The sequence below is a fragment of the Corythoichthys intestinalis genome, chromosome 12, assembly GCF_030265065.1.
Source record: "Corythoichthys intestinalis isolate RoL2023-P3 chromosome 12, ASM3026506v1, whole genome shotgun sequence".
NCBI classification, from domain to species: Eukaryota; Metazoa; Chordata; class Actinopteri; order Syngnathiformes; family Syngnathidae; genus Corythoichthys; species Corythoichthys intestinalis.
In genome coordinates, this window is record NC_080406.1 from 10,983,968 (window position 1) to 10,996,972 (window position 13,005).

General features: G+C 38.3%; 1 protein-coding gene across 2 annotated transcripts in view; it reads left to right on the forward strand.

Moving 5' to 3' along the window:
• Window positions 1-1,295: 1,295 nt before the first annotated feature.
• stat4 (signal transducer and activator of transcription 4) overlaps window positions 1,296-13,005 on the forward strand; it is a 43,888-nt gene continuing 32,178 nt past the window's right edge. For both annotated transcript variants that reach the window (XM_057852668.1, XM_057852667.1), the window contains exons 1-6: window positions 1,296-1,555; window positions 4,299-4,434; window positions 11,925-12,023; window positions 12,122-12,214; window positions 12,291-12,369; window positions 12,457-12,542. In XM_057852668.1, coding sequence (XP_057708651.1) covers window positions 1,428-1,555; window positions 4,299-4,434; window positions 11,925-12,023; window positions 12,122-12,214; window positions 12,291-12,369; window positions 12,457-12,542 — 621 coding nt within the window. In that variant the 5' untranslated portion in view covers window positions 1,296-1,427. The remainder of the gene's footprint in view (window positions 1,556-4,298; window positions 4,435-11,924; window positions 12,024-12,121; window positions 12,215-12,290; window positions 12,370-12,456; window positions 12,543-13,005) is intronic.

The window sequence follows — 13,005 nt, forward strand, 5'->3', positions numbered from 1 at the left end:
TACTGAGGACGGAAAGGCATGCGTTACTATGCGTTACTATATTGGTCGAAAAGTCTGAGGGAGACGGACTCACCGAGACAGCAAAGCAGGAGTGGGGAGGACGCAAGAAAGTTGTTACGCCGAGCAAACGCGATGCTAGGTAGCTCCAATAATACATGTTGTAGCCGATAGCCTACAAACTACGCCCGCATGTTATGGTAGATATGGTAGACATGGTAGATATCACATGTACTGTATATAGATATAACTAGATGCAAAATGACAGACATGGCACTAAATGCGTTAGTAGACAGCCGCCATCTTAAAGCAGTAGACTTTTTAGGACGGCTCTGTTGTAGAGAACCTTCCTAGCGAACCTAAGTAACTTTTTATCTAAAATACTTCTAAATCGGCAAAATCTTGACTTGAATCTATCTTTAAATGATGAAACAGTTTTAAAACTTTCATATGTCGAAAGTAGAGAGAGGGGAACTAATGCAATAATGGGAGCAATTTTAACAACTTTTAACAGTTGATTCAGGGTAAAGGGTAAATTAGGGTAAAGAATTGGGCTCGGGCCAATTGTACCAAAAACTTTCACAAAAAACTTCACATAGTGTGGCCAATGTTTTTTTTTTTTTTTTTTTTTTTGAGGGGAAAAAAAAAGTAATTATCACCAATTACTTTGCCAAGTAACTAATTACTCTTACATTCAGGTAATTGAGTTACTAACGCAATTACTTTTTGGGAGAAGTAATTTGTAACTATAATTAAGTACTTTTTTTCAGTAAGATTAACAACACTGTTTATTAGTTTACTACAGGCAGATCTGACACATTCAATATGGCGGACACGTTTACATATCCTCGTACTGAGCCAAATATTTTTTACGGTTGTATTTCGAAGAAGTAACATTAACATAAAGGCCACTTGCAATATAATTTTTTAAAACGCCAGGATTTTATAACCATACATTGAGTTTTTGAAATGCTTTCGAGCTTTTATTTGCCAAAAAGTGAAATGACATTACAGTATTCACAACGGTGGGAACGAGGAAAGAGCGACATCAACGGCACCGGAGGCCACAGCACAAGTAAAGCGTTCTTTAAAACACCTTTTTAAATCTCAGATTTTAACAAATATACACCATTTATAACGTTACTAACGTGTTTAGCTATTTATCTCACTATTAAAAAAAAAAAAAAAAAAAAAAAAAAAAGGCGATACGTCGCTTTGTGGTTGTAATTGATTTCCAAGTAGCGCATCAACGTGACTTCCTGAATTCAACACCACAGAAAGCGAAAGTCACAAGAGAGACGTGTAAACTGCAAGTGCAGAGGGTGAACGACACCGACGGAAGAACACATCAAGTAGTAACGAGCATACAACAACTGCTCGTCTGGATTGATACTTTAAAAAACACTACAGTTTTAATCCAGGTGTGCGGTATGAGCCAGTGGAACCAAATTCAGCAGCTGGAGATGAGACTCCTGGAACAGGTGGACTATTTGTATGATGACAATTTCCCAATGGACATCAGGCAAGGTCTTGCTGGGTGGATCGAGGCTCAGGATTGGTAAATGCAATTGTTTTTTTTTTTTTTTTTTTGTATTTTCTGTAAAACAAAACAGTAGTGTATAATTTGAAAATTGGATTATTTTACTGAGGAAGTAAGTGTTTTGTTCATGAGAGACATTGATATGTTTAAGAAATTTCGGAAGAAAAAGGCATATGTTGGAGCTTTGTTTTAAAAATAAAAATAAATATTGCCTACTTTTCGAGAAAAAAACATATTGTCAAGAAAAAACATATTTAAGACAAACATTGCATATTTAAAAAAATAAAATTGGAGGATTTAAAAATATTTTTTTCTCGAAATAGTTAAAAAGGTCATACTGAAATCACCATGTTATTTTGCGAAAAATTTTTTAAAAATTATATATATAGATTATATATATATTCACTGTTGGCCAAAAGTATTGGCACCTCTGCAATTATGTCAGATAATGCTAAATTTCTCCCAGAAAATGACTGCAATTACAAACGCTTTGGTAGTAATGTCTTCATTTATTTTGCTTGCAATGAAAAAACGCAAAAGAGAATGAAAATAATAAATTAATCATGATCATTTTACACAAAACCCCAAAAATGGGCCAGACAAAAATATTGGCACCCTCAGCCTTGTACTTGGTAGCAGGGCCGGCCCAGGCCATTTGGGGGCCCTAAGCAAAATAATGCAAAGGGGCCCATATTTTTGGCCCGCCATTTCGTCACAGTGTACTGTGAAACCCATACATGCAATCCAACCCATACGTCCATATTTTTGTATATTAATCAGATTTTGTTGCACTGCATACTTCAAACTTCTCACCCCAAATGATTGTCAGTACTTACAGTAGATAGCACCAAACCTTTTTCTAAAAGAGGAAAGAAAGAAGTTAGGGAAGAACTTTAATTTTTTTAAGCTTGTAATCAAGTATCAAAACTCACAAAAGTCAAATAAAGCAAACTGTAGTAAACAAAATAGAATATAAATTAAACAATTACCAGATTGGGGGCCCCCTAGTGGTCAGGGGTCCTAAGCAGCTGCATAGTCTGCGTATAGGCTGGGCCGACCCTGCTTGGTAGCACAACCTTTAGAGATTCTTACGTTGCTCTGCTGGAATTTTAGACCATTCTTCTTTGGCCAACTGCTCCAGGTCTTGGAGATTTGAAGGGGGCCTTCTCCGAACTGCCATTTTCAGATCTGTCCACAGGTGTTCTATGGGATTCAAGTCTGGACTCATTGCTGGCCACTTTAGAAGTCTCCAGTGCTTTCTCTGAAACCATTTTCTAGTGCTTTTTGAAGTGTGTTTTGAGTCATTGTCCTGCTGGAAGACCCGTGACCTCTGAGGGAGACCCATCTTTCTCACACTGGGCCCTACATTATGCTGCAAAGTTTGTTAGTAGTCTACAGACTTCATAATGCCATGCACACAGCCAAGCAGTCCAGTGCCAGAGGCAGCAAAGCAACCCCAAAACATCAGGGAACCTCCACCATGTTTGACTGTGGGGACCAGGTTCTTTTCTTTGAAGGCCTCGTTTTTTTTCCCTGTAAACTGTATGTTGATGCCTTTTCCCAAAAAGCACAACTTTTGTCTCATCTGACAAGAGAACATTCTTCCAAAACGTTTTTTGCCTTCTCAGGTAAGTTTTGGCAAACTCCAGTCCGGCCTTTTTTTGTCTCTGGGTCAGAAGTGGGGTCTTCCTGGGTATCTCAGCATAGAGTCCCTTTTCATTCAGACGCCAACGGATAGTACGGGTTGACACTGTTTTACCTCTGAACTGCAGGACAGTTTGAACTTGTTTGGATGTTAGTCGAGGTTCTTTATCCACCATCCGCACAATCTTTCGTTGAAATCACTCATCAATTTTCCTTTTTTGTCCACATCTAGGGAGGTTAGCCACAGTGCCGTGGGCTTTACACTCATTGATGACACTGCGCACAGTTGACACAGGAACATTCAGGTCTTTGGAGATGAACTTGTAGCCTTGAGATTGCCCACGCCTCTTCACAATTTTGCTTCTCAAGTCCTCAGACAGTTCTTTGGTCTTCTTTCTTTTCTGCATGCTCAATGTGGCACACACAAAGACACAGGACAGAGGTTAAGTCAACTTTAATCCATTTTAACTGGCTGCAAGTGTGATTTAGTTATTGCCACCACCTGTTATGTGCCACAGGTAAGTAACAGGTACAGTTAATTACACATTAGAAAAGCATGACATGATTTTTCAAAGGATCAATTTTAACTGGCTGCAAGTGTGATTTTGTTATTGCCACCACCTGTTATGTGCCACAGGTAAGTAACATGTACTGTTAATTACACATTAGAAAAGCATGACATGATTTTTCAAAGGGTGCCAATACTTTCGTCTGGCCCATTTTTGGAGTTTTGCGTAAAATTATAATGATTTGATTTTTTTTTTCCATTCTCTTTTGTGTTTTTTCATTGCAAGCAAAATAAATGAAGAGATTACTACCAAAGCATTTGTAATTGCAAATCCTTTTCTGGGAGAAATTGAGCATTATCTGACAGAATTGCAGGGGTGCCAATACTTTTGGCCGGCAGTGTAGCTGACTCCTGTGCATCGTTTGCTTGGATAGGCTCCGGCACCCCCGCGAGGATAAGCAGTTCAGAAGATAAAATGAATGAATGTCTTTGCTACTCATATTGATAAATGTATAAAAGCCAAACCCCGTTGAAGAACTTGTAAATTCGCCTTTGGGATTTGAGTGGCGCACATGCACCCTTCTCACAAATGTTTTTTTTATCTGTTAGGGACTCGGCGGCTGGCAACGACTCCTTGGCGGCGGTTCTCTTCACCGACCTGTTGTGCCAACTGGAGGTGGCCCTCTCTCGGGAACTCAATTTTTTGCAGAGACACAACATGAAGCTCATACAGCAGCATTTACAGGTACACATTCTTACAGTGGGGCAATAAGTATTTAGTCAACCACTAATTGTGCAAGTTCTCCCACTTGAAAATATTAGAGAGGCCTGTAATTGTCAACATGGGTAAACCTCAACCATGAGAGACAGAATGTGGAAAGAAAAACAGAAAATCACATTGTCTGATTTTTAAAGAATCAATTTCCAAATTAGAGTGGAAATTAATATTTGGTCACCTACAAACAAGCAATATTTCTGGCTGTCAAAGAGGTCTAACTTCTTCTAATGGGGTCTAACGAGGCTCCACTCGTTACCTGTATTAATGGCACCTGCTTTAACTCATTATCGGTATAAACGACACCTGTCCACATCCTCAGTCAGTCACACTCCTGTCGAAGGCCACCAGAGACAAAATTGTAGACCTGCACCAGGATGGGAAGACTGAATCTGCAATAGGTAAAACGCTTGGTATAAAGAAATCAACTGTGGGAGCAATTATTAGAAAATGGAAGACATACAAGACCACTGATAATCTCCCTCGATCTGGGGCTCCATGCAAGAGCTCACCCCGTGGCGTCAAAATGATAACAAGAACGGTGTGCAAAAATCCCAGAACCACACGGGGGACCTAGTGAATGACCTACAAAGAGCTGGGACCACAGTAACAAAGGCTGCTATCAGTAACAAAATGCGCCCCCAGGGACTCAAATCCTGCACTGCCAGATGTGTCCCCCTGCTGAAGAAAGTACACATCCAGGCCCGTCTGTGGTTCGCTAGACAGCGTTTGGATGATCCAGAAGAGGACTGGGAGAATGTGTTATGGTCAGATGAGACTAAAATAGAACATTTTGGTAGAAACACAGGTTCTCTTGTTTGTAGGAAAAAGAATACTGAATTGCACCATACCCACTGTGAAGCATGGGGGTGGAAACATCATGCCTTGGGGCTGTTTTTCTGCAAAGGGACCAGGACGACTGATCTGTGTAAAGGAAAGAATGAATGGGGCCATGTATCGAGAGATTTTGAGTGAAAATCTCCTTCCATCAGCAAGGGCATTGAAGATGAGACGTGGCTGGGTCTTTCAGCATGACAATGATCCCAAACACACAGCCAGAGCAACAAAGGAGTGGCTTCTTAAGAAGCATTTCAAGGTCCTGGAGTGGCCTAGCCAGTCTCTAGATCTCAACTCCATAGAAAATCTGTGGAGGGAGTTGAAAGTCCATGTTGCCCAACGACAGCCCCAAAACATCACTGCTCTAGAGGAGATCTGCATGAAGGAATGGGCCAAAATACCAGCAACAGTGTGTGAAAAGCTTGTGAAAAGTTACAGAAAACGTTTGGCCTCCGTTATTGCCAACAAAGGGTACATAACAAAGTATTGAGATGAACTTTTGGTATTGACCAAATACTTATTTTCCACCATGATTTGCAAATAATTTTTTTTATAAATCAAAAATTGTGATTTTCTGTGTTTTTTCTCCACATTCTGTCTCTCGTGGTTGAGGTTTAACCATGTTGACAATTACAGGCCTCTCTAATATTTTCAAGTGGGAGAACTTGCACAGTTAGTGGTTGGCTAATTACTTATTTGCCCCATTGTATGTTGTAAGGTGTTTTTACTAGAGTGCAAAGGGAAGTAAAAATGAGTTTCGTTTTTGAATGACAAATTTAGCATTCTATGACTTGTTGTTTTCTGTAACCTGGGAACATAAACTAGGTTAAGAAGTATCAGGAAACAAGGGAGACAAAAGAGATTATATATGAGTGAGTAATATGGTCCTCTGTTAATGCCTACTCCTTCCTTGTTAAATTAGGTTCTCAGAAACAGCAATAATTATATGCTACTTCCCCTTTTTTTTTACGAGCTAGAGTGAAATTATATACATTTAAAATGGTAGAAAGTGGAGGAAAGAAATCCCAATTAAAAATTGCATACAAGTCCCCATTAAACACTGTTTCAATCAGTATTTTCAGTACCTCTTAATGGAGTGTTTTTTAAATTTTTTTCTCAGAAGCTGCAATCATGTCAATGTGCCAGTTTTAATTTTTCAAAAGTGTCATTAACTGGTGAAAAAAAGTCATCCCCATAACCTTGAAAATGTATGGGGTTTTTTTCACCTTAAAATATGCAGAATTTTTTTTCTCAAATATCGTCACTGTCACAAAGATGATTAAAGATGTTTGTAAATATCAAAATTTCAACAAATGTTTCAGTTTTTTTGTGTTTCATGAAAAATGTGACTAAATAACATCAGCATAATTTGCATTTAATTAGGCATCCATGTACTGTACATGAATTTTGAAATTAAATTTCATTAATACTTACAAAAATATACCAAAATATTATTCTGGGAAATATGCAACATTTTCAAGTGTATTTTGCGCCTCCAAAATAAACCCTTTTTCCTTCTAAATACACACACAATTTTATTTTTCTTTAAATGGGTTTAGATAGTTTTTAATATAAAAAAATAGACAATTATATTAAAAATGATAAATTATAGAAATTATATAAAGTATTATTAATTATAAAATATAGAAACATTTTCCAAACAAGCTTTTGCGGCTTGAAAATAAAAAAACCTTTTCTCCAAATATATACTATTTTTGTTTTTTAACTTTAAAATTGTTACCACCACAAAATTGTTAAAAATGATAATGATGATGGCAACAATTCCAACTCTCGCCGAAAAATTTCTATTAAAAAAACTAACCAATCACATGTCTTTTGAAATAACTATTTTTTTACATTAAAAATAATGCATTTTTAATTACTCTTTGTTAGTATTTTTATTCATTTTAAGCATACAAAAAGGTCTTATTTGTGTTCTATTTCTCTTGTGTTATTCTACTTTCTTTAATTTAACTGAATTTGTTTTCACAATGACTAAGACATATTTACCGATGAACAATTTTTCTGTTTCAAAGCGACAAACAGGACAGACATGTTAAAAAATGAAAGGCTTTTAATTTGCAGGTACTCTCCAGTCTTACTCATCTGCTAAAAGTGAGTCAATGTATTCAGATGAAGCTAACCACACAACCTTTATACTTAAATCAGTGACGTGTATACATTCAAACGCAATACTTTCAGGTCTGCAGAAGTAAGAAAACACAATGTTTTCAACTTGACGTGTACTGTGAGTTATTCTCTTATGATGCGTGACTAGCGGTGTGACATTACATCAAAACGGCAATGTATCGCAATACTTTGTATCCCAAAAGGTAATCTACTAGTCCTTCTCAAAAAATTAGCGTATTGTGATAAATTTCATTATTTTCTGTGATGTACTGATGAACATTAGACTTTCATATATTTTAGATTCATTACACACAACTAGGCATGTGCCGGTTACCGGTTTCACGGTTAACCATGGTGTGAAAACGTCGCGGTTCCAAAACCACTAAAATTTTCCGTCAGACCGTAGTACGGTATTCGCTATTTTTCATGTGTCAAAAATGCAACCAGAAGTGGCGTGGCGCGGCAGCGCTCACCCCATCCCGTTAGTGACTGTGTGTGAAAGTGACGCTATCGGCTAGACAGCCAGCGAACCCAAAAACAAATACTTCAAACATAAGGCGTTTTTTTCTTCAATTTATTGACCTCTCAAATCGTGGTAGGTGGAATATACAAAATGAATACATTTAAAATGTTGTACAATTGTATTTTTTCATGAGTGAGTAGCTTCAACAGATTAGCACCATGAAAAAGTTTGCCAGAAACAAAACACATTTTCCTTTCAAATTCGATATACAAACTAACTAAAAGCTTACAAAGACGAATGTTAGCCTAGGATTAGCTGGGAGAGCAACTTCGTCGAGTGTTACAGCCGCAGAGTGAGAAAACAAGCTTGAGTCGCTTGAATGAAGGGGAAAAACAGATAGCTTCAAATATTGTTAATTGCGAAAGATTATCTTGCCCTAAGCACAAATCCACGTTCGCTGGATCAAGGAGAGGTCTTTATGAGTATACTATAATAATAATGCGAGGATTTTTTTTAAAGAATTGTTTTGAATAATGTTGGAAAGGCAAAGTCAGTGTTCTGAATCTGTTTACTTTCCATTCTTTTGCACTAGTAAATGCTACCAGCTTTTAACCTCATTGTTTATTTGTGATTAATTATTGTTATTTACATAAATATTTGTACTTTAATAAAGAATCTAAGTGTTCCTAAATGGTTTTGTGAATTAATACGTGTCAGCGAAAATTTCATTGCTAAATTAGAAAAAAAAAAAAAAAGAAAGAAAATTATTAGATAAGTCGACTAATCGTAAAACTAGTCGGCTGACTAATCAGGAGAAAATTTGTCGTCTAGGACAGCCATAGTGTACCGGAACATATTTCCTCCACACCCTTCTCACCTTTTTGACCCCTGGCCCATGAAGAGGGCCCCTGGATATGTTCGCCTTAGGCCCCAAAATTGCCAAGTCCGCCACTGGGTGCAGTAATGAGCAGACGTGGCATTTGTTAACTTTTTTAATGCCCCGACAACACTCGCGTGCACATACTAGACATCATCAATTGGCAACCTAGATGTACTACGTTAGATCCCCCCAAGTCCCATGCCATTGGCTGCGTGAGTCCAGAGTGATCATGGTACGCGTAGTCCATACAGTGGGGCAAATAAGTATTAGTCAACCACTAATTGTGCAAGTTCTCCCACTTGAAAATATCAGAGAGACCTGTAATTGTCAACATGGTTTAACCTCAACCCTGAGAGACAGAATGCGGGGGGAAAAAAACAGAAAGTCACATTGTTTGATTTTCAAATAATTTATTTGGAAATCATGGTGGAAAATAAGTATTTGGTCAATACCAAAAGTTCATCTCAATACTTTGTTATGCACCCTTTGTTGGCAATAACGGAGGCCAAACGTTTTCTGTAACTCTTCACAAACTTTTCACACACTGTTGCTGGTATTTTGGCCCATTCCTCCATGCAGATCTCCTCTAGAGCAGTGATGTTTTGGTGCTGTCGTTGGGCAACACGGACTTTCAACTACCTCCACAGGATTTCTATGGGGTTGAGATCTGGAGACTGGCTAGGCCACTCCAGGACCTTGAAATGCTTCTTAAAAAGCCACTCCTTTGTTGCCCTGGCTGTGTGTTTGGCATCATTGTCATGCTGAAAGACCCAGCCACGTCTCAACTTCAATGCCCTTGCTGATGGAAGGAGATTTTCACTCAAAATCTCTCGATGCATGGCCCCATTCATTCTTTCCTTTACATAGATCAGTCGTCCGGGTCCCTTTGCAGAAAAACAGCCCCAAAGCATGATGTTTCCACCCCCATGCTTCACGTGGCTATGGTGCAATTCAGTATTCTTTCTCCTCCAAACACAAGAACCTGTGTTTCTACCAAAAAAGTTCTATTTTGGTTTCATCTGACCATAACACATTCTACCAGTCCTCTTCTGTGGATCATCCAAATGCTCCCTAGCAAACCGCAGACGGGCCTGGACGTGTACTGGCTTCAGCAGGGGGACATGTCTGGCAGTGCAGGATTTGTTACTGTGGTCCCAGCTCTCTGTAGGTCATTCACTAGGTCCCGCCGTGTGGTTCTGGGATTTTTGCTCCCCGTTCTTGCTATCATTTTGACGCCATGGGGTGAGGAGGGAGTTGAAAGTCCGTGTTGCCCAACGACAGCCCCAACACATCACTGCTCAAGAGGAGATCTGCATGGAGGAATGGGCCAAAATACCAGCAACAGTGTGTGAAAAGCTTGTGAAGAGTTACAGAAAATGTTTTGCCTCCGTTATTGCCAACAAAGGGTCCATAACAAAGTATTGAGATGAACTTTTGGTATAGAGCAAATACTTATTTTCCACCATGATTTGCAAATAAATTCTTTAAAAATCAAACAATGTGATTTTCTGGGGGGTTTTCCACATTCTGTCTCTCATGGTTGAGGTTTACCCATGTTGACAATTACAGGCCTCCCTAATATTTTCAAGTGGGAGAACTTGTACAATTAGTGGTTGACTAAATACTTATTTGCCCCACTGTATACCACATCGATGAATTAAAAACCGCCATGACTGAATGGAAGTTAAGCAGACCAAATCAATCCATACCAGTGACTATAGAAAATGCTGCAAATATTGTTTATTCAGTACGTAACACAGATGGACTTGGACCACAAATAGGTTTGCTCATGTGGTAAACATAGCTGCTAAGAGAGCTGTAGCAATCAACAGTGTGCCCTGCCTCACTTTACAAACAATAAAGATTAGAGCTGGGAATCTTTGGGCACCTAGCGATTCGATTACGATTCAGAGGCTCCGACTCGATTATAAAACGATTATTGATGCACCCCCTCCTTTTTTTAATTTAATTTTATTTATTTATTTATTTATTTAAACTTTTGTACATTAGTTCCAAAATTGTTCAAAAATCCTCTCAGCCTAAACCAAACTACTATTTCAATATCAAGTTAACATATAACAGTAAACAAATATACAAAAATAACAGTGAATAAAATACTCCAGTCCCCATTCTGTATCAGCAGCTTTAAACTACATTTAATTAATTTAATGTAGTGAATCAACCGTTAAAGTTGTTAAAATTGCTCCCGTTATTCTATAAGTTCCCTTCTGTCTACTTTTGACATGTCAAAGTTTTAAAACTGTTTCATCATTTAAAGATAGATTCAAGACAAGATTTTTCCGATTTAGGAGTATTTTAGATAAAAAGTTAATTAGGTTCGCTACAAAAGAGCCTTCTAGAGAAGTGTACTGCTTTAAGATGGTGGCTGTTTACTAACGCCGGCAAGTCTGTCATTTCGCATCTCTGTTCAATAATACATGTTCTAACACCGCCATCGTCTGTCATTTTGCATCTAGTTCTGCATATATATGATATCTACTGTAGTCGTATGTTTGTAGCAACTAGCAACTAGGCGTTGTTTGTAGCAGCTGTCGGCCGCATTCAGGTATGATTGTTTTTTTATCTAGCGGCATGAGTTGAACATGATATTTACTCTCGATCCGTTCCTCATTGCGTCCCAAAGACCGCGCCTACTGTGTTTTACTTCCGCTTTACCTGGTATAATTCAATAATCGGAATTTGGATGTTTGTGAATCGTTCTTGAATCTTCCACGGCCGAATCGCGAATAATCTAAGATATTGGAAATTTCGCAAGCCTCTAGTAAAGATTGTTCTCAGCACTTTTATACAAAATTTCTTCAGATCAGTAAGAAGTAAGCACACAAATATTATGCACTAAAATGCAAGTTTATATGATGGCATTGTTATTTTTGCTTGTTAGCAAAATAAAAAAACAAAAAAAAAACGTCACGTCAAATGGATTGGTCGTCTACTAGTGATAAACTCGTTCAAATTCAGAGCAGCTTGTTTTTCTGTTCATTAGTTGTTTTGTTGAATATACACGAATGATTTCCTGACTCGTATATCGGTAAGTGTTGTATCGATCTATCGTGAGATCATTATCGTGGGTCTTGTATCGTGAGGTTCTTAGAGGTTCCCAGTTCCCACCCTCCTTATGCGTGACTGCAGGTGAAATATGGCAACAACCCGGCGGCTATGTCTCGAGTGATCTCCAACTGCCTCAAAGAAGAGCGGCGGATCCTTTCAAGTTCTTGCATGCAGGAGCAGGTGTGTTCCTCGAAATTCCATTAAGATGAATAATCATATTGTCCTGTGCCATTACTGAAAACCGGAAATAGCATTTTTCATCCAACATTTTTAACCAGGGTCCCATAGAGAAATCGCTACAAAATCCAGTGGCCCTTGAGAGGCAAAAGAATATGGACCAACGAATCAGGATGATTGCCGCAAGTGTGCAGGTAACTCACTATAAAATCCAATGACACATTAACTCGTATGGCCTACAAACATTTTAAAAACATGAACTGTGAACAGATGATGGACCAAGGAGTAAAATACATCGAAAACATGCAAGATGATTTTGATTTCCGCTACAAGACTCTGAAGTCTCGAGGTTTGGCGGTCACGCAAAAAAACAAAAGAAAACTGAAGAGTGTGACTTTTTACCGCGCACTCACAATGGTGTGTTGACATGTCGCAGATCCATCAGAGAGGAAGTGTGAGCTCATGGAAGAGGAAGTAACGAGACTACAGGAAATACTCAACCGACTTGACTTTAAAAGAAAGGTATCTTGACAAAATGTTGGCAATACAGTGGTATGAAAAAAGTATATGAACCTACATAAAATAATCATCAAATGGTATCTGATCTTTGTCAAAATTACACAGATGAAAAAACAGTGTCTGCTTTAACTAAATCCACCCAAACATTTATAGGTTTTCATATTTTAATGAGGATAGCATCCAAACAATGACAGAAGGGAGGAAAATAAGTAAGAGCTGTCTGAATACCTATGATCAAGGATTGTCGATTTTTATTAGACTGGGAAATGATACAAAACCATCTCTAAAAGTCTGGATGTTCATCAATCAACAGTCAGAGAAGTTGTCTACAAATGGAGAGAGTTTGGCACTGTTGCTTCTCTTCCAAGGAGTGGCCGTCCACCAAAGATGACGCCAAGAGTTTAGGGCGGAATACTCAGAGGGTTAAAAAGAACCCTAGCCTAGAGAGTTTACTAAAGACTTAGAG